This window comes from Gnatocerus cornutus, chromosome 6, assembly GCF_029298725.1.
Source record: "Gnatocerus cornutus isolate USDA-ARS CGAHR chromosome 6, icGnaCorn1.1, whole genome shotgun sequence".
In the NCBI taxonomy this organism is placed as follows: domain Eukaryota; kingdom Metazoa; phylum Arthropoda; class Insecta; order Coleoptera; family Tenebrionidae; genus Gnatocerus; species Gnatocerus cornutus.
In genome coordinates, this window is record NC_142238.1 from 6,446,794 (window position 1) to 6,471,184 (window position 24,391).

The following is a 24,391-nucleotide window of genomic DNA, read 5'->3' on the forward strand; positions in this document are numbered from 1 at the left end:
GCCATTAAATCTAGGAAGAACAATGTAGCGACTATATTTTTCGTATTTCCTACCCTTCCACTTTGTAAAACTTTTCGATTCGACTAATCTTTCTAAAGTATGAAATTCAACGTAGTGTAAATCTGTTATATTATGTAAATAGATGAAATCTAATATCCATGACAGAGCGTCGTTGTATAGGTCAGGATCGCGGGCGCAAGCGCCTTCAACTTGATCATGTTGAGCGTCGCGACGCTTCGCGTCAGTCGGCATGCGGCACGCGGTCGGCAAGCCTATACCGTTCCCATGGCTCTTCACCTCTTGATTTTCGCGCTTTCTCTGCCGGCATTCATCGCAGAAGCCGCGATGGACATCAATGCTGGTAAGTTACTACTCCACTCTCCACAACACAAACACTGAAAAAACTGATAAAGCATCTACAGGTAATGCTTGTTTTGAACTTAAGTCACGCAATTTTAATAGGAATAGATTTCTGGAGAGCACACGCGAAAGCTCTTCATGTTTGAATCTGATTAACTTTTTTTTTACGATGGCTGTGTTATTGTTTCGATATAACTTTTATAAATGTTTTGAGTGAATTAAAAATTATTTTAGAAGCGATCGCTGAGTATTTAAGCTGATTAAAATTGAAATTAAATTATCTAGTTAGTAATTAGTTGGGTGAATCTGATTGATGTTGTATTAATTAAAATGGTAGGAACACAGTTGATAACATTATTAATTAGATGCACTTTGTATTAAATGCAAAATTAAAGCTTATCGTTTGAATATCTACTTCACGTAGACAATCTCAGTATTAATGTTCTACGTAAAAGGAAAAAATATCAGTCACGCGGTCACGTAAAAAATAACGATCATTGGTTGTTATATCAGTTATTATTAGTACACACAACGCAGTTTGTTTCGATTTCTTTCTTAAAAGCTGATTGTTAAACAAATATCTAAATATTTACAAGCAAAATACGTATCCAATAATTATATACATGCTACCGGCAGTTTACCAATACCTGCGTCAAGCATATGAGAACGTAGGTTTTATTTAATTTTACAAAAAGGATAATATTGCATTTCTTTTTTGAGTAAATATTCAGAACGAATATGAGGAATGGCTAATGGACGGATTTTACAAAAGCTCTTACATATTACGCACAAATTCGCATCAGAAATATTTTTCTATGATTTATTCATGCAGGAGTACTTTATGTCTTTATGGTTAATTTCGGTTAGCGCTAGTATTTCAACAAAAATTGGATTCAAATTTCTGTTTTGTTATCATTTTTGTCTATTATTGTTTAAAATAAAAATAAACATACCTACCTATTCAACTATGAAAAATTGCAAAAACGCTGACAAATTTAGATGACGAGTATTATTCGGTATTTAGTTTATTTTGTTTTGGGGGGGCAAAAAGCTAATATTATAACTTATGAAACATACATATTATATGAATGTATTATATACAGGGTGTCTCAGAACTCGTGACCCAGAGAAAAAAGGCTTGTGAAGGCAACGATTCTGAACCAAAATTTCGAAACAAAAATTTTCTAGCTCAAAAAATAATCGAGTTAAGACTAAAAAACGGTATCCAATCCGGAAGCTGAACAGAATTTGAAAATCGGTAACTATGGACACATTCTATCGTCTATTGGTCAGGTGAACATTACACTCTCATTGCCTAGGACTTCATCTCTAGAATAAGCTTCCGGGATTGGTTGTTAATTATTTATCTTTTCTCAAATACTATTAAACTTAGCCAATTTTTGTTTTAAAATTTAACATTTGTATTGCTGTCGGCACCCTCCCTTGCTCTCTGAGTCATGAGTTCTGGGACACTCTGTATAAAGAAAGACATAAAAACATTCACACAGACGCGTGTACTTTCTTTTAATCAAAATTTACTTTTATTACTATTTTATGTACATTTAAATAAAAATGTATCTGCAATAACAACTGTAGCCAATTCAAAAGACAAAAATAATACATTATTTAACAACTTCCCTTTAGTTACGAGTACATTTAGGTACGACGGGGCGAGTGTCTAAAATACAAGTGTCAAGAGTGGACTATAAACGTGTTACATACTATATGTTTTGTACAACTTCAAATTGCTACCATAATAAATATATGTAGAAACAAAAATATGAATTACCAACTGCATTGAAATTTACATTTATTAGCATTTGGATGCCAAAAACCACCGAAACCACAATTCAATTTTCAACCAACTGTCGTTTTTATCCGTGGCTAACTTCAACTTGTGACTAAAATGACGGCGCCAAGTTCAGCCCGTGACTAAAGCGTCACTTTACTCACGGGTGACGTGATGTGTTTTAAGTCTCACTTAGCATCACTAATAAGACGGCAACTTATAACAGCATTTTATATGTGAGAGTAGAAAAAAAATATGAATGATATTAAATAATCATTGTTTTTGTTTCGTGCGAAAAATGTAGAAAAATGTGTGATAGGCAGAACTCATTTTAGAAGGTTGTTGTTCAACTGTAAACAAACCTAAATATCTACATATAAAAAAAGTTCAGAGTTAACTTTCGAGGTATTTAAAATCTTAAAAAATTGAAGTTGAAAAAAAATAGTGTAGAGTTGAAATCACATAACTGCTGTAAAGTCGTACAATTAAAACTCGTATTTAATAAAAATGGGAGTTTTTTTAGATATGTACAATATTACGTAATCTATCTTTTACTTTATTAGAAGTTCAAAAACCTGAGGAATGTAATAACACCTTAAGGAGCAGTATATTATTAACAACTTTATTAAAATACATAAATTCCTACGTGTATAATAAACGTAGTTCGAACATAAAATTGGTTTTCCATTCCGTTTACAGACAAGGAAATCCAGTGCTATTGTCATTTTATTTAGGTTTTCTATTTTGTTTAGGGTTTAGAAACACATTCGAACTTTCCAATGAATACGTTAATGGTAAAACTGAAGTAGGTTTCTTTGTTTATTTGACGATACTTTCTCTTATTACCTCAACATTACGTTTTTCTAAAACCTTACAGCATACGAAAGTGCACGTATTTGATTTAGAACAAGGATCTAGTTAGCGAAACCTGTATACTCTTTAAGTCGACATTAAATTAAACTTTGATAGAGTGGCTAGTGCTTTACCTCGGAACCACGGAGCAAGTTGAATTAAATTAAGTAAGATCTTTCAAGCAGAAGTTTCTCTTTGATGCAACTCAATGGACTACAGTTAAAGAAATCACCTTTATTAGCAGTCACAATTAAGTTCGAAGCGACGCCACGGGGAATGAAATTAAAATAAAAATTAATAAAGCACTTTGTTTCTTTATAATTATGAAAATTTTGTCGTTTTGTTTATTTTGTGATGAACGCTAACGAACTTTCTCATGACTACCAAATTTCACCTAAAATAAGTACGTCGCTGACTGTTGAAAATTTCGTTTAAAAGCAATGCTCAAGGCAAACCGCAGCTACTTTTGTTGGCTGAAAAGAGGAAGTTTTTATGCAATTATCTGTGTAACGAAAACTAAAGTTGCCGAATGATAAACTAAATTTTATTAGTCGAAAGTTAGATTCGTTCGCGAGCGGAAATTCGTTGGAATGTATTCGATAGTTTTATTGTTATTTCTGCCGGTAATGAGAGTTCGCCCTTTTTGTCAAGAATGAGCTAAAAAAAGTCATGGAAATAGCATGAATAATTTCCTTTGTTTTCACAAGTAGCTATTACTATCGAATATCGGACGGAAAGCGTGTTTCCGAGCAAAACAACTTTTCCTGTTGTTAACGCAAGGGTGACATCTGATCCGCAAGTCCAAGTTTAAATTTTCTTAAATAAAATAAGGGAAACTTAAAAAGTTTCCGCGTGACCAACATAGCAACGCTTCTAACAAAAAGGAGACCAAACAGGATCAATCCCTGAAAAGTCGGCTCCTTGTCATTTTCCAATATTGGTCGTATTGGAGATTTCCTTCAGTAATTGATTTAGAGCCGTCCCTGGAAACTGCTGCAGTCTTTCCATTGCAAATTCCGTTTGGCTTTCAATCACGAGAATTCCCAAACAAGAAGCGATTGACTTGCGGTGTCGTCTGGTATTAAATTTCGACTTGAGAATGCAAACCGGTCCTTCACCGAAGCAGGATTTTACGGTTACTACCTATAAAAGACCCGGAAATCTCACCATACAACTCACAGAGCGAATGTTTGTTCTTCGACCATTTTTGCGCCGAACTGATTTTAGACCGGTCTTCTGGGAGCAATTCTGATATGGTTTCAAGTTCCCATCTCATTTTTTTAGATACGCACAATTAATTTTAACTTTTGACTCTCGGAGCGTTTGAAACATCAATCGTACAGTTCAATAAATAGAGAGTTAACTAATGAAATATGTAGATAATAACATTTGTGGCAACCTCATTATTCCCTACATAAACAAACACACGAGAGACGTGAATTGTGAACAACATAATTCCGAATAATACGAAACGCGGAAATTCTAATATAATTTTTCATTATCGTTTATAACCCGACATTTATACCTTAAATTCCGTTGTTCTTTCTATTAGAGTTTCGATTTTATCATTTCTGAACCTATGGGTTGCAGATGGGTACCAAAAAGCAAATTTCATTAATATACACTAAATATTTATGGCCTATAAGCAGATTTCGATCGCAATTTCAGTTCCCATATAAAACACGTTTTATGTCTGCTTTTATTACATCCAGGCATCCACCCTTCTGTCCTTTAAAAAAATTTGCCGTATTGGATTTTTCATTTAATTAAATTAGCCAACGGTTTCGTGCAAATCAAAATATCCACTGTTTACATTCTTCGAATAAAACGAACAAAGTCAGATTTGTTGAGATGCATTTAATTTAAATCAAACTCTGTAATTATAGGAGTTAGACTGACATAGCGTGACGCTGAGAAAGAAAATCGGAATCGATACACCAGTCTATGATAGTTGTGGATTACCGCACAAAAAGTTGGGTATACAGAGAATGCACATGAGCATATTGTGTGCACGTTTTCTTTGAAGCTTTGATAAATTGGAGAAAGTTCACGCGATACCACGCCACACCTGAAGTTTTTTAGACTTTGCTTTGTCAGCTAGACTCATTTATTTTTTGACAATGAAAGGAGCGGAGCATTACAGACCGCACAAAAAATTTAAATTTTTTAAATTGAGAACTTATCGTTAATAAGAATGACAAGTAGATTTGTAAAGGAACACAATAATGTGCGAATTTCAACGAGTTTAGCTCAAAGTTAAAGTTAACTGTTATTAATATAGACTTTTATTGTTCAGTTTAAATTGTTTATTGGTACATTGACCAATAAAAAAAATGAAATATATCTACATATGCAATTACTTACAATAACTCAGAAAATAGGAAAGTATCGCTGGAGTTGCTAGTGAACGTAATTTTACGTGAGGGGCAACAGACCAAATCAATTCTAAATTAGTTAGAAATTTAATTTTTTACAAAACTGCAATAATTTTTGTGTTATTCAGTGTTATGTTATTATGTTACTAAGAATATTCGTTTATTTTTTGTTTTTCAAACGTAAAAGTCAAATATAGACTCCCTTATTGCCTTTGTATAAAGAATCGCTTTTTATTTCATGCGAACAAAAAACAGAAATTACTTTTGAAACATTGTTGAAAGTGATGTTAGCATAAAATCATAAAAAAAACCAGTAAAACGTTATTTAGTTTTTTGAGGAATATGTTAAAATTGCTTAAGATTGCAGAGAGTGGAATATTATTATTGTGCAGTTCATTGAGAAATAATATAATTAACAACAATTTTGTATATGCCTATGTGGAACATAACATTACAAATTGCATAAACCAAAATTAACTATAAACTTAATATGTAATTTAATGTCGGTAAATTTCCAAAAAATAAATAATCTATAATCTAGAAGTAAATAAAACGCAAAAACCTCATTCAAAACATTCAATAGACTGCACATGTATTCTATTTTTCTTAAAATAAGGAGACTTTTTTAACGTTGTTGTTCTTTTTAAAACGTATCAATAACAACATATTTTGGTTTACTTCCATATTTTTTAAATCAACAACACATTAAAAACGCTCGAGCTCGTTTTATCATCATTCTCATTTGTGGATTTGATATCAGTGCTTTTCCGTGACATTATCTGAACAGTGACAAATTAATTTCTTTTTATTTGCGTTGAGGTGACAAATCCACATGTAAATCAGACACCTAAAATGGTGGATGCGCCGGGCCAAATATTTATAAAAACTAGGTACAATTTAACGAATTTTAATGACTATTTTATTGACAAAAGTAACTTGATTTTATAGTTAAATAAAACAAATTCAACTGTTTCTTTAACACCCTATTTTTTTTTCAAATTTCTGACACATTTACTAAACAATCAAAGACAAGAAAGGTGTTTGAAAATAAGTACTTAATACAAAAATTGCCTTGAGGCTGAAAACGTCTCAAACAAGCTAAAAGAGATAATTAATTCATTATGAAAATTAAAGGTGTTACAAAGTTTGTTTACACTTAAAATACAATTTTTTCTCCAAAAAGCATTGCTCAATTACATTTTAATTTTGAACAAAAATTTGGTATTTGCTACATACAATAACCACAAATATCATCTCCACTTAAGATCAAAGTGCTAAAATGCCAGAAGTATAACCAGATGTTTTCAAAGTTTATTTTATCGTGGTACGTGGGCTGTAACTAAAGGTGCTGACACAATAGGTAAAATCGAAGAAAGTATTACGTATCTAGCATATGTTAAACGTGGTGTGCAACAAAGTTATAAAATTGAATTTTCGAAGTAGCAAGAAAAGATGCAAAATTACACTACTTTTTTGTATGTCAACTAGGAGTATAATATAACGACTTTAATCTTAGATGTTTTCAAAGCATACCAACCTACTTCTACCAGTTTTTATAAAAACCTGTAACTTTTAAGAACTCATTCACAGAACAACCTTAAAAGAATTATCTTCTTCAGCGATCTACGCTTCTATACGAGAAAAATAAACATGTAAAGTTATTTAAGTAAAGGAAAATTAAATCAACATTGTTAACGCTTTGAAAATACTGTGATATAACGCAATCATGGAGACCATTCTATACTGGCCATTACGGAAAGAACTTTTCCCCAAAATCTCCAATTTTATATCTGAACCACCTCTGTTTAGCATTCAAATCACTTTCATTAGCGTTGTAAACTAATCGTCGCAATTTTCTTGAAAAATATGTATACATTCATAATCTCAATCGACGTCCCATAAATTTTACATAGGTAAATGAGTTACTGGAAATTGCAGTAGTAACAAATCAACTATTTTAATTGTTAACGATGGATATGTACTCCACATAGAGCAAGTTTGGTCCGTATGTTACCAATTTTGCAAATAATAGTCATCCAATAGTACTCTCAAAAACACGGCACTTTACATTCAATAAATGAGAAATATATAGATGATTGTAACTATTGCGGAAGTTGATAATGGATAATGATTTCAGCGTTGGAACATTTGAAATGTACTGACAGCGAAGGTGTTTTGTAGCTTTTAGATGTATTTATAAACTCTCCAATTGTTCCTATGGTCCATCATTGTATTTTTTCATCCCAACATTTCTGCGTGTGAAAAAATTTCTGCAAAAATGTAGTTTGTTGTTTGTCGGCAGTCAATTATGTCGCACAAGCCGGATGAAACCGATCGCATCGATTTAAATTATGGACTGTAAAACCATTTTAGCGCTAAAAACAGCTCTATGTTTACAATGATATATAGAAATGAACAGCGGGAACGGTATAATTTATAGATGGGGGCAGTGTCGCAACGAAACGTCACCGAAACCCCAGTGCTTTTATTTAGCAATAATGGAAGGGAAGTCGAGGTGTTTGTTCGGTATATTTTTATTGACGCTATTTGAAAGGCGCGTCTGTCTAAATGGCAGTATTTGTATTCAACGAAATCCACTTAAACGGATGGAAACAAGTTCAACTCGAGTCTACTTTCTGTGGTTGTGTTTCGAAGTCATTCGAAATTCGTTAATCAAAAGTTTCAGAGCGATGGATCCTGAATGGGAGAAACTCGAAGCATTTTTCAAGAATCTTCACTGTAGGCACAACACGTGTGTATAAAGTTCACGAATCAGCTAAGTGGATCATTTTTACCGATCTCGTTCACAATTCAATAAAATACATTTCTGGCCTTATAATTGAATAGGTAGCTCGAGATGGTCCTCGAGGTTCTTGCAACATTTGCTCGAAGTAATGGTCACAGAGATTTTTGTAGGATTTTCATTTTTCTGAACTGGAAACTTTTAGTTCGTTTTAAAGTTGAGTTATGTACAAATGAAATTTTATTACGAGTTGGGCAAACAACGGTTTACGGCTACGCCATAACTGGCTACTACAAAAAATACAAATTAAAACTGCACCAATAGCAAATGCTGATACAAAACTAGAGTGAAACGAGGCGAAATGTGTTACGAATTTTGATTTTTAAACACCTCTATTAAAAACGCAATTCAACTAACAAAGTTGATTGCATAACGTCCGCCGCACAACTTTTCATTTACGGTTCTCACACTATAGGTATAAGGTAATAATTCACAACTACTTTTATTGGCGTAACAAAGTATGCAAGTAAACCAAATAACGCCTTTCAATTTATACACAAATAAATGATTTAATTGTTAACTCTAGGAAAAGCATAAGCCGTTGTTTCAGATATCCGACGCTCGCTCATAGATATATTATTAGGTACTCTTGTACAATAAATCGAAAAGCTCGCAGGATTACCGTGCTTTCTATTTCCACTAAAAGTGCAAACGACCATATACATTAAACAACAAATGTTTGGAATCCGTGTACGCAACGTAAAATTCAGCTCTTGCCAGTAGAAGACGGATTATCGTTTGAATCCCCGATTGGTAGTAGATACAGCCTGTTACGGTAATTCACGCATTGCAGATAACAGTTTCAACCAAAGCATTCATTTACGTTTTAATTTAGAATTGATCAGAAAGGGGACGTGAGTAATTATTTTTATCCGTTTAAAATTGGTTTCCATTCGATCACATCGATGAAAATTAGGTACGCTCTTGCATAAAAAACCAATCCAGCTCGTTCAACAGGATTTAAGATTTTTACTTATGCAAGCATTATTTCCATTAAAACTTGTAGCCACTTTTTAATTTTCAATTTTGAGAAAAACACATCGCCTCTGGAAAAACTCCACCAACAAATGAATAATAAAGGCAATTTCCACAAAGGCAGCTTTGCGTGAAAGCTTTTCATAAACTTGTAACTAGTTTTCTCAACTACAGAATGCTAACTTATTTTTTTGCATCGGTGATTGTGTTCAACCTTTGTTAGGTACTTCAGTAAAAGTCGATTTTTTCCCAAACTGGGAAGTTTACTTGTCATACTCTAACAAGTTGACCCAGTTTATTTCAGAAAATTGCATCCGTGTTGTATGCACAAAAAAACTGTATTCTCGGCGGCACAAAGCTACGAAACGAGAACGAACCCGGTTAATTTGCCTCATGAATATAATTTTTGAGGAATATTTGAGTATTAATTTACTGAGTTTTAATGAGAAGATTAACTATGAAAAAGTAGTGCATCAAAAGTTAATGTATAAAGCGTGCTTCACAGGAATTATAATAAATTCCAAACATTTTTTGTCGAACAACATTTGCCGCTGCATACTTTAGTAGGTGTCAGTAGGTGCGCAATTTTTTTGTTTTTGATTTAGAGTGCGTTTATATTACACACAAGAAACTAAAATAACTACGAAAATAACATATTTTTAAGTGCTAGTATAGGATGATAATAACAGGTTGTAACAACACCTGACTTGCTTATTTATTAGTCACTTCAAAATTAGATCCAGTCCTTGGTCAGTAATTACTACTATTATTTGTCCATCTATAAAAACGGGAAATATGCCTTCATGTCGTAAACATATGTCTGATAACCAACAACAATAACCTTATTATAGTACAACACTTACCTAGCCACAAATAATTTAGAAGGTGTCATTGCTTGATAATCACTATGTTTACAAAATTTGATTGACAAAAGATTAATTTGGTTATTTAATTATGCCTTCGACAGGTAATATTTAAGTTGAACAAAATCGATTTCAAAGTTTGTATCCGTGTAAGTTTGCGATAGGTACTTGTCTCCCTCTAAATTTAAGGCTTACAATTTTATTACAAAATAACAATTTAGAGCAGATGCATATTGCAAACTTCGCAACACGTAAAAGTGTAAATTTTGAATTAGAGATTTTATTAATTTAGTATTTCGCGCAAACACCTGCGCTGACAGGCGCGAGTATTCTTGCCCGAGAATATGAATGTTTCTCTTTAAATTTCTCGTAATGTTTTCCACAGTGCTGCATAAATTAAATGTTTGCGCAGAATTTTATTGTAACATCAAACACATTTGCCAAGATAACGCCAGATAATAAACGCAGTGCGGCAGTTAATAACAATAAAAACATGCACGTCGGAAGATCTCGGCGCGTAGTCCTTTTATTATGCGACGAAGCTTGCATACATAGGTGTTAGATTGAGTTAGTGCGACTAAACAATGTCTGATCACAAGAAATCCAGTTTCCGGATTATGTTATAAATATTACCGCCTTGGCAAAACAACGCCACTGAAACATATCGGGATTATAATCCCGAAGTGTGAAATCTATCCCTATTATCACTCGGGCGCACATATACACACTTAATCTCTTTACCACGTAAGATTAAAACGGGAAGGCCCTAATTATATGTCTGAAGGGAAGCACGTTGCTAAGGGATGTGTACAACCACTCTGTGCATATTTCGCTGAATGGTGGCGCGTGATTGCTGAAGAATCTTTTGTTCAGTCTTTGAATATTGTTAGACACAGATGGTAACAGACGGCGACAGAGGAATGGTTTGCGCGTATCCTGCAAGAAAAGAAATTCGCCGCACCTGACTGTTGTCCTTGCATAATTCCGGTTTGTACTGCTGTTGCCTACGTAATATTGTCGCAGATGGATCGGGGACTATTCTAGTCCAGGGGGAAATGCAAAATTTTTGCTTTTGCGGAGGATTTTTATATCCAATGAGCATGGCGTAACGCCTGATTTCAATAACTGCACTGGTTTCTTTAAGTTTAATTCTTTTTCGTCTGATACAGGAAATACACTTTCTGTTTGCTAAACTCGTACTTGAAGCTTGCTTAAACTTTAATCTCTACTTAAACAAGAAATGCACCAATGGGGCAACACATCTCTTGATTTAAGTGGAATTTAATTTTTAAATAAAGTTGGAGCGGAGTGAAATGTTTGAGAAAGAGAACGGGTTCCTCAAGGTGCGATTACCTCCTATAATGATACAACACTTGTATGTACATATGTATGTATTACTAAACCAACTGCGAAGGAGGTGTTAAAATGTACTTTGTATGATAAACTGCATTCAAATCAATTACATTCCCTGGAGGTGTTAAAATGCGCACTAATTATTTCCTATTTTGATTTCTCTATTATGTAGAAGAATAGACGTATAATAAACCGATAGAATCTTTATTATCCTTTATTATTTTGATTGTCCAGATTAATCTAAAACACAATCAGTTGGAAATAGAGCGACTATTTACAGGTAAAATGATGAATGCACTTCCCCCTCCTGAAAAATTGAAATATCTACATGAAATAACAAAACTTTTTTCCGCATTGCCAACTTCCAACAAATTGGACACCCACCGCAAAAACTTGTCGATTTAATGATCTATTGCAAGAAACCAACCATTCACCGGACAGATAAACCAATAAGTCATTTCACGACCAGAGAACGAAAATCACCCCGCAAACTCGTCGAACAAAACCGTTCTCAACTTGGTACAGAAACTTCTTTTTGCTTGTGTTTTCTTTTAGATCTGATGTGTTGTAATTGCCATTTGTGTTTTTAAAATCCGTTGCATTTAAACTTTCGTATTATTCAAAACATTACTTGCTTTAATAGAACGTACTCAACGAGTTTCCTGTAAAAACTTGTGACCGAAGCATTTAAATATGGTGCAATTGGTCAAACAGAGCTAGATATTTTATTTAAAAGTCTGACATTACCTATCTGCTCTTATAATCCTTTGGATAATTGAAAAGAGACGTTAATCCGTCCGTCGCATTGTTGTAACAAGAGGAACACAACAAAAAGTAAAACTGTTTTAAGAACAAACACGCTCATTAATCGGATTTTCTTCAGAAATAAGAAGCACTTTCCAGGTCACAGCTAATCATCGTCTCAGAGTTTTGAATGCTAATTCCCGGAATTGTAAAATACGGTCACTTAAAATCGGAAGAGCAACAAATACAAGCAATATTTAAACGAATTTAAGTAAATTCACGTAAATAAATTAAATATTAGCATATAGCGCTGATGGAAACTGATTACTGGCTCTAAAGCTCTTTAAATTGGTTCATACATTGGTTTGTAGCTCTCTGTGGTTTATGGTCTGTTGTTGGCCAGTGTGGCGAGCTTCAATAAAACAAAAACCTTATAACCAGATATTAATGATCATTTGTTCGGTTACAAGAAGTCTAAATCAGGCTTGAAATTAAAACCAGGAACATAATTTTCTCATTAGTGGCAGGGCAGATGAATTAATCAATGCTAGGTATCGATTTTACGAAATACAAAGCGCCAAAAAAGTTTTAAAGATTTTTAATGAAATTGGAAAAATTTATAGCATTTTCATTCCATAAAATGAACAAAACATACAGTTCACGATTGGCAAAATGTAATGATGTCTATTAATTTATAAACCTAACGTGAATAAAGTCACTATTTTAACTGGAATTTAAAAATTTAAAGTCAAATATGGATAACAATTCTATCATAACAAATATTGTTATAAATTGGTTTTAGTTCATTTTAAACACACATAAAAATGAAATAATATGCCTAGTCATTATTTGTAGAGGTCGTAACGGCCGAAGGAAAAAAAAATTGTTTGGTTTAATTGAATATAACAACATGTCTGTTTTATTGTCATGCTCATCTAATCAAAATTATTTAATTTTAGTTCAATTAACAGACCATTATAGAAATTTATATTGTACTGGACCAATCCTACAAGATTAAATCGAACACAGTGCTTTGTAAAGAATCAAAAAGCATTAAAAACGTTTGTCATTATTTCTATTTTGGCAGCAGACAGTCCATTATAAAATTCACAAATAAAAAGACTAATATGATGATACCATTGCATTGTTCAAACGAACATTTTTAAAAAGTAAACTCATCAAACGCACTCGTTGCATTTTATCATCCCAATTTTATTTTTTTTAAGCTCGCTGTGAATTCTGCAGTCTCAAATCTAATGAACTTAACAAAATAAACCGCATTTGTTAAACGCTAACCCCATGTGAAAACGATAATTTCTCGCGAGGACTTTATTAGGATTTATGCGCTCACGGGTGCTTTATCCTCAACACAGTATCCTTGACAAATGGTCGTCTATTTGCAACAATTGTTTTGTTATCTCAAACGGTTTTCCCTTACCCATCATTCAATTAATTAATTCCCTGTCTTAGCCCAAGTGCGTGATGTTATCAAAACTTTTTCTTGTTCCATGCAAAGTTTTCGAACAAGTTGATTGGTGTGATTGTTGGCTGCGCTGTTCCATCATCGGATTAATTATGTATGGAGAAGAGCAATTAGTGTGCATGTTGAGTGTTAGCGTGACCCTTCCAGCCCTTTCAGCTTCGAACCAGAACGCGGTATACTAAAATACACATGTCACAAAGTTAAATGAGCTGCATGACAACTCAATGAACAACACGTATTGATTAAGATCTCGCGAATACAGCGTCATTACAGCAGCTGTTTTATGGCGGGGATTCAATTCCACTAATTCAAACACGAATCTTCTGGAAAATTATCTTTCAGTGTTAGAACACGAAGGCGCTGAATTAACTCGCCCAACTTAGAGGTAAATACTGAAACGGCCGGGTGAAAGCCGAGGAAAATTTTGTTTTAACGGGACCGTAGATACATAAAAATTGTCCAAGAACGAGTGTCGGGAAGAAACATGAATGAAACCACATTTAGTTAATGAATTTACACAGAATGGATAAGCATTTGGTTTCAAAGGTATAAAATTCATCTTATATAGAGTTCCATTACTTTTGAAGCTTGAAATGGTATTTAGAGCGTTTGGCGTTGCAAAAGGTTTACATCACTTTGTTCATGAAGCACGTCAGAACATTCCTTTACATCCATCTTAACGTCTCTTAATAAAAATTACTAGCAGTTGTTCACTAGAACTAAACTACATCTATTGTACCAATCTTCGTTTTCTTCTTCTCTTTAAATTAATGACAAATATAATAAGAAGAGGATGCATTAGTAACATTAATTTATTTCGCTCCTTAGAAGAAATAAACCAGTTTTGTTGAGACAAAAGTTTTATCTGATTACAGACTGTTTCAATACAAACTGAAACCTTTTCTTTAAAATCTTTTCTATAATCCAATCGAGTCTTTTAATTCTTTTATGCAGCCAAGAAAATTACATTTTTTTTTCCATTTGGTGGAACTTCTCGCTCACGCAACTTTTCCAATGCTCTTTATTCTTTTACTGAAAGAACTCGTGCACCGTTCAATAAGTTTTCTAAGCAGCTTGCAAATAACGTCGAAATTTTCACTTCAAGAAGGAAATGTCGCGATCTTTTCTATATAAACCATTATGTTGTATTGAAATTTGCATAATAATATACATATTTTAAATTATAACTAATGTAATTGTTACCATTAACAAATAACATAAAGTCACAAGAGATATTGACAAAAATCGATTTTCAGGTTTTTTTGTGCTGATTTTCAAAGATTTTTTGAGGCAAAAACGACGTATAATAATTATCAATATCAACTAAATAACTGTAGATCGGTAAATCAAAAATAATTTACGAATGGCAGACAAATAAATAAAAATTCAAAATTTTTCATCGTTTCCATAACATTCTTGTTTTACCTTTAACGTTCGATTAGTAGAGTCGCTGAATAACAAATTGGTCTTTTTAAGAAGTTTGATTTTAATCACTAAATTTAGAGAAAAGAATCCCGGCGCATCCACCATTTTCAAACTAATTAGGTATAATAAAATTGTTTCAACTACAAACGGCCACTTTTTAACCCAAAATATTTTTAAAAACTTCTACTTTATGCACGATCGTAGATAAACATAATTTTCTACATTATAAACTGTCACTAAAAAGAAAAAGTCTTTTTTTCGGTGAAGCGCTCAGATTTTAAACTGATAAAAGCGAACTAAACATCATGTTCTCTTAACTTTGCTTAGCTCTGTAATTCTAATGCTACAGTATTTCACTATATTTTTTGACGTTACAAACGGCTATAATTTAAAGTTTTATGATGCGTATAAAAACTACGTGCAGTAATCATGTGGTAGACATCGCTGTCCCCAACTGGTAATAAACCAGGCAGCTCCGAGAAAGTAAGTTGAACATTATTCAAATTATTTCCCAGCACGAAAGTTTAATGAACAACATTTCTTTGTTTAGTGTCTTTTGTACTCATATCAAGAGTACCGATTCGATAATTTCTTGGGTGTTTTGTTGGTAATAAAATGGAGGTTGATTTCCGACTTATTTCCACAACCGCATTGTCCTATTGATACAACACCTCGATATGTATGAAATATTGAATCGTCCTCCGAAGTGGCAAAGCCGAAGTTTTAGGCTTCAAATCAGTAGTATTTTCGCGAAAAGCGCATAATCTAACTTTATTGGGTATTGTTCGAATTGTTCGTTGGTAAAATAATTGTAACTAAAGTTGTAGACACGATAATTGGTTTGGTTGTAAAATATACGTTGCTATATAAAACTAATCGATGCAAGATTCTGCAAAATCGTCTCTCGGCTATAAGTTAAACACTATTCGACGATACGGGAATGAGAGTCTTTGGCACAAAATCGGATTTTCGAAATTGAAAATGGCATACCGCTGAGCTTAGGGTGTGCTTTACCGATATCTTAACTGCTATTTCATGATCGACAAAAACTATCTCGCTGTAATGAGAACTTGTGCATGCGTATAATTAACTAAGTTTGTGTGTTTTCCTTTCATCGATCCGGGGATAAACATGAAGTATCACAGTCACGTACCAGTTACGTCTATGGTATAATCAAATGGTGAAGTTTACCAACTGGTTACGTGTTGTAATGGTATCATTCGGACGAGTTTTCAGAGGTCTGTTAATTTTCTCTGATGTATGATTTTAAGCAAAATGTAGACTCTTTAATGGAAATATTATATGGAGAATTCGTGTATGTAATCATGTTCTAATTACCGTAAAAGGAATTTACGGATCGTGAAAATATGTACACAAACAGTCCAGGGATTTTATCAACGGTTTATAAATGTCAATAACTCTTTATGGAAGCTCGAAAAACTCTTTCAGCTACATTTCATGGCCCATTAACGAACGATCATTAATATTACCGAAACTTGTTGCTAAAACGTGCCTATTTATCTGCGGTAAATGTGGAAGTGGTCCGAAAAAAACACAAATGGAAAAAAAAACAATCTTGAAATGAACTACACATTTTCAGCATGTTCTGTTAAATAGTTTCTTATATCTGCTATTTTCTCTTCAACCGTCTTTGAACTTTAATTTTTTTTAGAGATTCTTATGCATTATTTCGATTAAAAGTTAAACTAAGTTTTCATGTCTCTTAAGAATGGTTCGAACATAAACCGTTTAACTGCAATTCGATCGCTATAAACTTAATTTATCATCTCCAGCAGAATTTTACAAATATACGTGCGTTTGTGAATCACAGTCACCAAATGAAATTAACGAAAATAAATCTATTTTTGGATGTTCTTAATGTTTTTTCTGTGAAGAAGTCTCAAATAAGTGCAGGCAATCAGTTCGACTAGAAGGGCAGTTCTGTTGACAAAAACGAGGTCTATTTTTGTTGCAAAAATGGGGTTTAATGCAATCAGGAAATAAACTTGACTAACGATGTACATATTTGAATAAAATTCTTAGTTTTCTTGAAAGTTACGTCATGCTCGCGGCATGTGTGCGAATCTGAATAAGCTCTGCTTTAAAACTGTGAAGAAAAGAAATAAAACGTCCCTAACTGTCGTCGTAAATACCCCTTAAACAACTTAAACTTTGTAAATATGAATAAATAAACGAAGCTTATTATGTCTGCTTGTCACGTTTACAATCAGCATCAGCACATTAGCCAATGAATAAAACAATGCCTGATTCGCTCTATTGTCAGACTTTGCTATTATTTCCCTGTAAACATGCAACTCTCTTGGCAATTTTTCAAACCAGCATAAAATCACGAAACCGTATACAACCGAACGAATCTTATTTCTTGCAATTAAAAATAAAAGAAAGCGCATTCCCTGTCACATTATTTCCCTGCAGCACGAGCAGGATTTCCATAAATATATCACACACGAGCGTTTTATGGCTAACAAAATAAACGTAAAAAAGTGCTTTTTAGTAATGTTTGTATAGTCCATTGTCCGGCTTTTGAACCAAACAGTGCATTTAATGTTATTGTTTCGAATCACAGAACATAACGTTGACTGACAGAGATTTATTACGTGAGATATTACGATTTTTCATGACATAAATTACGCTCACAGAAAAAGATTGTCACTGTAACACAAAAATGTTGAGGAAGAGTTATGACAGCGGTGGAAACGTAACGGAAGTGCACTACTCACTTCGGACCTGACAACAAAAAATTTGCATTTTCGTTACCAGCAAGGGAGTTTCTTGCCCGAAGGTTTAGCACTTGTTCTACAAGAGGGCTTCCAATATGCTTTTTCTGTTTAATCAGAACTTGGGATCCTTTGTAATTATGTTGCGACAAAAAATGACGAAGCAATTCCCTCTAGGATATTTTTTTCAATTTATAACTAGCGAAGCCGGGTAACAATAGCGACATTAGCGATAATAGGCTTCTCAGATATAATTTACAGACCTTGAAGGATTCCTACTGGAAGTAAATAAAAAAATTTAAGGTCACGACGAACAGGAATTTTGCTTGAATCCAAAAATTAAATCTGAGAACTTAAAAAAGAAACTCGATCATTCTTTGTTGTCTTGTAAATACTTGTTTATTTCCACATGACTATTACATGTAGTTGGACACGTATCTCATAATACCAGTATTTGTCCTCTCTGATTTAGACAACTGGAAATCCTATCATCAACGAGCCATCTGGAAACTTAGTGGTGGTCAATAATAAACAGAAATGAATATTATTAACATTAAATATGGTTGTTAAACCACATATCATTTCGGTTCGAAAAATGAGTAGATAATATAGATAGCGTGTTACAAAAGTTAGTAGAAATTCAATTAAAAAAATAATCTGAAATTGAAATGATCAAACAGAGCGCTTTTTACATTAAAAGCTTTAAAAATAAGGTTTTTGTTGATATTTTCTTTGTCGTATAAAAGCAAATGCCAAAAATCCATTTAATAAAATTATATTGATCCAGTTACCTTTAATATTAACAAGAAACTCTGTTTTCCAACAAAATATTAAAATATTAAAGATAGAATAATGCTGTGCTTTCTATTTTTGGAGTGTTGGCCCATTGCGGTGCTTAGAAATTTAATTTTGTTCGCTTCTTCCTGATGTACTTTGCGATGATTGCAAAGTTTTCTAGTAGTTCGTTATCTTCATTTTATGTTGACGATTATGATCATTAAACGTACCAACTTAGAAGTAGGTACAGTTGTGGAACGGAGTTTCGAGAAGTATAAAAATATATGTAATACAGCAAACATATTTTGTTTGGTGTAATTTTTGGAATCGAAATTAAAAGATAAATTTATGTAAACATCGTAACGAAGTGTTTTTATAATATCGCCGGTCTTTACGCGGAAACAGGTCAATTTAAATGCAAAATACGAAATTGAATTTTTATGCCTGCCGTAATTCCGATATTATATGATACAATAGGACAAAGATTTGCGTAATTTAGTAAAACATTTTAATGCTAAATAATGCAAATTAACGCAAACAAGTTGATGTTCGAGCTTTTCAGAGGCAATTTCACTCCGCGAAATTCATTCGAGAAGTTGTGCTAATTCCAAATCAGAATACGTAATAGCGAAGTATTGTTGAGACAGCGAGAGTCACTTCACAATAAATCATCGATGTTCGACGAAATTATCAGTGTCGCCATTTTTAAAGCGTTTATTATCCCGAGCTAAACTTCGCAATGAACTCGAAGAGAAGCAGCAAACGATGTGCTTCATTAATAACTGGTTTTGGGAGTTGAACATCGGGAAAGTTTGCAAATTAAAATTGCAAAATCTGTCTTCCAGTGCCAAACAGTTTAACTCGACTATTTTAAACTGCGATTTATAATTAAGTTTTACAACTTGGTAGGTATATTGCTGAAACTTTGTGCCGATATTAATTCAGAAATAAACTTGTTTACAGAAATCAGAAACGAAACCGTTGAATTTTTCGGCCGGGGCTGCTTCGTGTACATTACACTTTTCTACTAATTAATTTATGCCTCAATGTGAAACTCTGAAATGTTACGTTTCCATGTTGAGTAAGCACTTAATCCTCTTAACCCTTATTAAAAGTTGTGCTTTTTTCCGGCAACCCTTTCTTTCCACTCGACTCTTTATTCCGTTACATCAACAATTCAAAAGTATAAATTATTACCTAGTTTCAAATTCAAACTATTCGTTACCATAAATGCGAAATGGACAAGACATTTCTTGTTCCGTGAACGATGCATTATTCAATTGACAGATTATAATTTCGATGTCAAACTACAACTCATCCAATATCCTCACAGGATATTAATACAAGTTCCAGATTTCCTTGATAAGTTGCTTCTTTCGCCGTGAAATAAAAATAAAGAACACGCACAGGGTCAGGAGGGTAAAATGTTACAAATACTACTTTTTCTCGCCAATTTTGTATTCATTTAACATTACTTTTTCTTATTTGTTCTCCTTGTTCGTTATTTGAACATATAAAACGAATCCCGCACAAGGCTAAAAAAGGTAAAACGAATGTTTAACTTTTCCTGTACATATCAGAGCAGCCACTTAATTAGTTATTCTTTTGTATCTTGTGTAAATGTATATAAATGGTAGCCGTGCTTTGAACGTAAGCTATAAAGAAAAAATATCTGGAATTTATGGTAATGACTCGACCTCCAGCACTGTTCAACACTGAATTGGGTTGATGTCCGTTTCCAGATCTCTCACGATCACGTCCTGATTTATTACTGCTATTACTACATAGTTATCGTATCGTGGATCTTGTCAGCACATGTTATCAACGATAATTTTAGTTTTTACGTTTGTGGATGCCATTTTTAAATTTACACTAAATGAGTGTAGCAGATGTGAAAACACAGATTTTTTTATTTGCTGCTGACTTTTTTAATGTGGTTTTACAATTACACAATCGGCAAAATAATTCAACTGTTGCACAGTCAATCTAATTGTTTTCGTATCCATAGTGAAAAAAAAAAATCATTTCAGTTTTACTTTCACTTTTATTGGATTATCGTCGTTTGTTCGTCCTCTATGACTTCCTCGAAGTCCCTTTTCTCGGGTTTAAAGATGTCTTCGAGGATTGAAAATTGCTTTAGTTTCCCTCTCTATCTTCTATCAGTTTCTTACGTTTCTGGTGAACATGTAACTTTATTCACCGTGACAATCTATTTTTTCACCAGAAATTTATTTTTTTAACAACTGAGGCACTTGGTGATTCGGTTTATCTTCATTCTCTTCCTTAGTCTGATCTTTAGTAACAAAATGATTCGATATCTTATGTTGAACACCGAACTCGAACCATTAAATTGCCTCAACTTGCCCCTGTTACCTCTGTCCCTTTAGGTCTCATATATCAGCCTGTGAAGCGCCTCAACATCGTTCACGTTTGCTTTTCCGACGTTAATTTTTCGGAAGTTTTCAAACTTCACTTCTACGCCACTGTGTGCGCTGTGGAACGCAGAACAGATCGACAATGTCATTGTCAAGTTTTTTTTCTTTTCACCAACTAGTTGCTTTTGGTCTTATTTTGCATTATTAACTTCACAAAACCACCCAAGGATAAAATTGCCAGGCGGAAACGTGTCGATTGCAAGCACAATTTATTTTGTTATTGTATAACTGATACCTTCATTATCGACGAAGTTTTATATGGGCGCTCTGGGAGCGCTCCTAGTTATCAATGATACAACCTGCGAGAATATAAACTTTCGTATTTCAAAACCGAGAATTCAAAAAAGTCATTTAAAATAAATTAAAATCACAAAAATTCTTGTGTTGGTGCGAAATTTCTGAACGTAAATCCAAGCTGCAGCGCCTCACTGGGCTATCGATTAGTAGTTAGTATCAATATCACGGAAATCACAACAAACCGTGCGTTGGCGCGTTATTCATCAACAATGTCAGCCACTTTAGTCACCTCTTCAAGAAACGTGTTGAAATTTCGTGTTAACCGATCACGCCAATCCCAGACACTTCGTGCAGTTTATTAAAAGCAGATGCCTGCTATAAAGTTTTAAAATAAATTCAGCGAAGACACGAACACGATTTATATTTCAAGTTATTGGAACTTTCGTCGGCAGGGCATGAATACCAAACCGCACCTTGTGGTCATCAAAATTTGAAATTATTTAATAAGCCAGCTCTTTCACGATCAAATGACTTCCCTTCAATGTTTATAAACGAGCGGCGTGGGAGAGACACGTACCTAACTTTTTGGCTCAATAAATTAAGATAAAAATGCAAAGCTATAGATTAACGTCTTTAATTAAAAAATTGCGCTTCGCTCAATGGAGGTCTTATAAATAAAGTAAATTACTTTCTTATTCTTTAATTAAAGCAGTTCTTTTCGTGCCCGTGTAAGTTTGGGATTAAGGATAACGGTGATGGAGAAAATCCTCGAATCAATAAGGAACCTGGAACGGTATTTTATTATTCACTTAATAATTAAACTCTTTATAATGCTCAGTGGATCGATATTTTGGAATTAACTCTTTGAAAGTATTGTCTGTTTACGTTGTTTCATTTGCTTGATAAGGTAATTACGTAAAATGTATTGACAATTTCACTGCTGTGGAAAACAAGAAGCTTCAAAGTGCTTAAAGATTTGTAGGAATGTTCCAACTACATACTTGTAAGTACGATCTAATGTTTCTGGTGAAATTAAGATCATATAATTAAAACACCGCTTATAGTTCTGTCAAGTTACACGTAATCCGTCTTTAAAGTTGTGCTAAATTTAATTTAATTCATTATACCCGCCGTCTGAGGTTAAAAGACAATAACTAGACTCTTAGTACGTCTGAAATTGCATTATCTCTATTAAGAATCTGGTTTGAATGCATATAGACTTGTATTTCCATAGAGAACGATATTGAATAATTCTGTATTTTAAACTCCCGTTCTTTGTCGGCTACATGTTAATTTATTAATTCTCTTTGACAATAACTCGTAAAGCTTTGTGTCAATCGATGTCATAAAAGTGCACCTTTGTGCCTTAACTAGTCAAACAATAAAACCATATCCAATTTCGAGTGGATGATTTCAGTTTCACCGCCAGTCTATAAAAAGGGTTAGACGTATGCTAACAAGAACATTGATATTTGTAAATCACTGCTCTCCAGAGAGTCACCAAACCACACTTGGTCGAGTTAAAACAATTTTGAAAATATATTATATCAAGTTAACCTGCAAGCCAGAAACGCGAAATCGATATTGACAGGATTTATGGCACACCCGAGTCTGGCCGCAACGGAGAGAACGACCACATAACAGCAAAAATATGTGCAATGAAGCAATGGATTTGTATCTCAATCGAAAGAGTTTGAGAGTAAATCGACGACTGAAGAGATATACTGCGGGATACCATTGTGTGTTCACCCACATCGATTACTATAACAAAGTGGAAGGTCGTTTACTTTACAAAATCTTCGAAATTAAAGGTCTGCGTTTTCTTGAAAAGCGGCCGTCTGAAGTTGAAAAAAGTTGTGAGGTAATGGAAAGCCGTGTTGTGGATAAACGTTCAGCAAAACAATTTTAGGGTGGGTGCACTTTTAAAGTCTCAATATCGAGAACTGTGATATTTTTCTGACACGCTCAAATCTAGCTCGTTGGAAATTTGTGGATTATGTCTAGTGTTAAGTCATATTTTTCTCACCTCAAAATGTATATTTAACACAAAACAATTCTGTTTAATTTCACACTCAGAAATGAACTCACTGACTTGAAAAATAGTGTGGATTTTGAATCAAAACGATTTGAAAAATTTTCAAACTGAATTTCCAACTTGATGGATAAGTAATTATTGCTAAAAACAGTCGTGTTTACCAGATCACGATCTCTGTTTTAATTTTCGCCGGAAATGGCTGTAATTGAGAAACTTTCACGGTTTCGGTGCAAACTGCAACTTTCCGAAATTTCAAATGAGAATATCTCAGCAATCAAAGGTCGAAGCTAGACTGGCTTGCAACAGAATTCCTCAATGAAATTCCGGAGACGAAGAGATTTATAGCAACTACGTTACATTTACCATATTTTAAAGATTTTTTTATTATTTAATGACCGTTTTCTTAGTGACTCATTAGCATTTTTCGAAATCAAGATGTGTCCGGATTTTCAACATCTTCATCGTCAAAGAACAGCGCGCTTACCGGATCGATATGATCTGTCTTAGTTCTAAAGACATGAAACCGTCAGAAATGGTCAAAGTTGAGAATTTTCATCTTTTCTATAGAAAATGCAGCTTGCAAAAGTTAACGGATATGAATAACAATTGGCGCCGTTCAAGCATCTTTAAAAATTTATTTTATAAAAATTTATTTATCTCCATAATACATAATCTTATTTAATACATGCCCCATTAGCAAAAAAAAAAATTCATTATCGTTTTATAAAATAAACGTCAATAAAAAAGATAATTACAGATGGTTTCATGTGTTTAAAAAGAGCATTTTGATTGCAAAATGTGAAATTTACAAAATACGTCAAACATTATTGATTCCACTATATTCAGAGCAAAGGATTAAATTTCACAATTAAATTTATATCTCAAAGCTCGATTTAAAAAATTCTAAATATAAAATTACGTTTTTGTGTACTGTGGAACCTATAATTCTCACTTAGCTTTCGCAAACTGCTAGTGAAACATTTTTTTTCACTTGTAAGCGAAGTGGTTAACAATTGAAACTTGGGACTTTTATTTCAAGATAAATCTGGAAACTAAGCTCTTATAAATCTTTATATGAAATTTATGTCCGAGTAAATCTTAAATTCATTAAAGGGCACACATTCCCTCTACACAAACGATGCAATTT

The 24,391-nt window shown here is 33.4% G+C and overlaps 1 protein-coding gene across 2 annotated transcripts in view; it reads left to right on the forward strand.

Annotated features, from left to right (window-relative positions):
- Positions 1-216: 216 nt before the first annotated feature.
- Positions 217-24,391, forward strand: part of LOC148172453 (neurotrimin-like) — a 63,066-nt gene continuing 38,891 nt past the window's right edge. For both annotated transcript variants that reach the window (XM_088038467.1, XM_088038468.1), the window contains exon 1: positions 217-361. In XM_088038467.1, coding sequence (XP_087894593.1) covers positions 217-361 — 145 coding nt within the window. The remainder of the gene's footprint in view (positions 362-24,391) is intronic.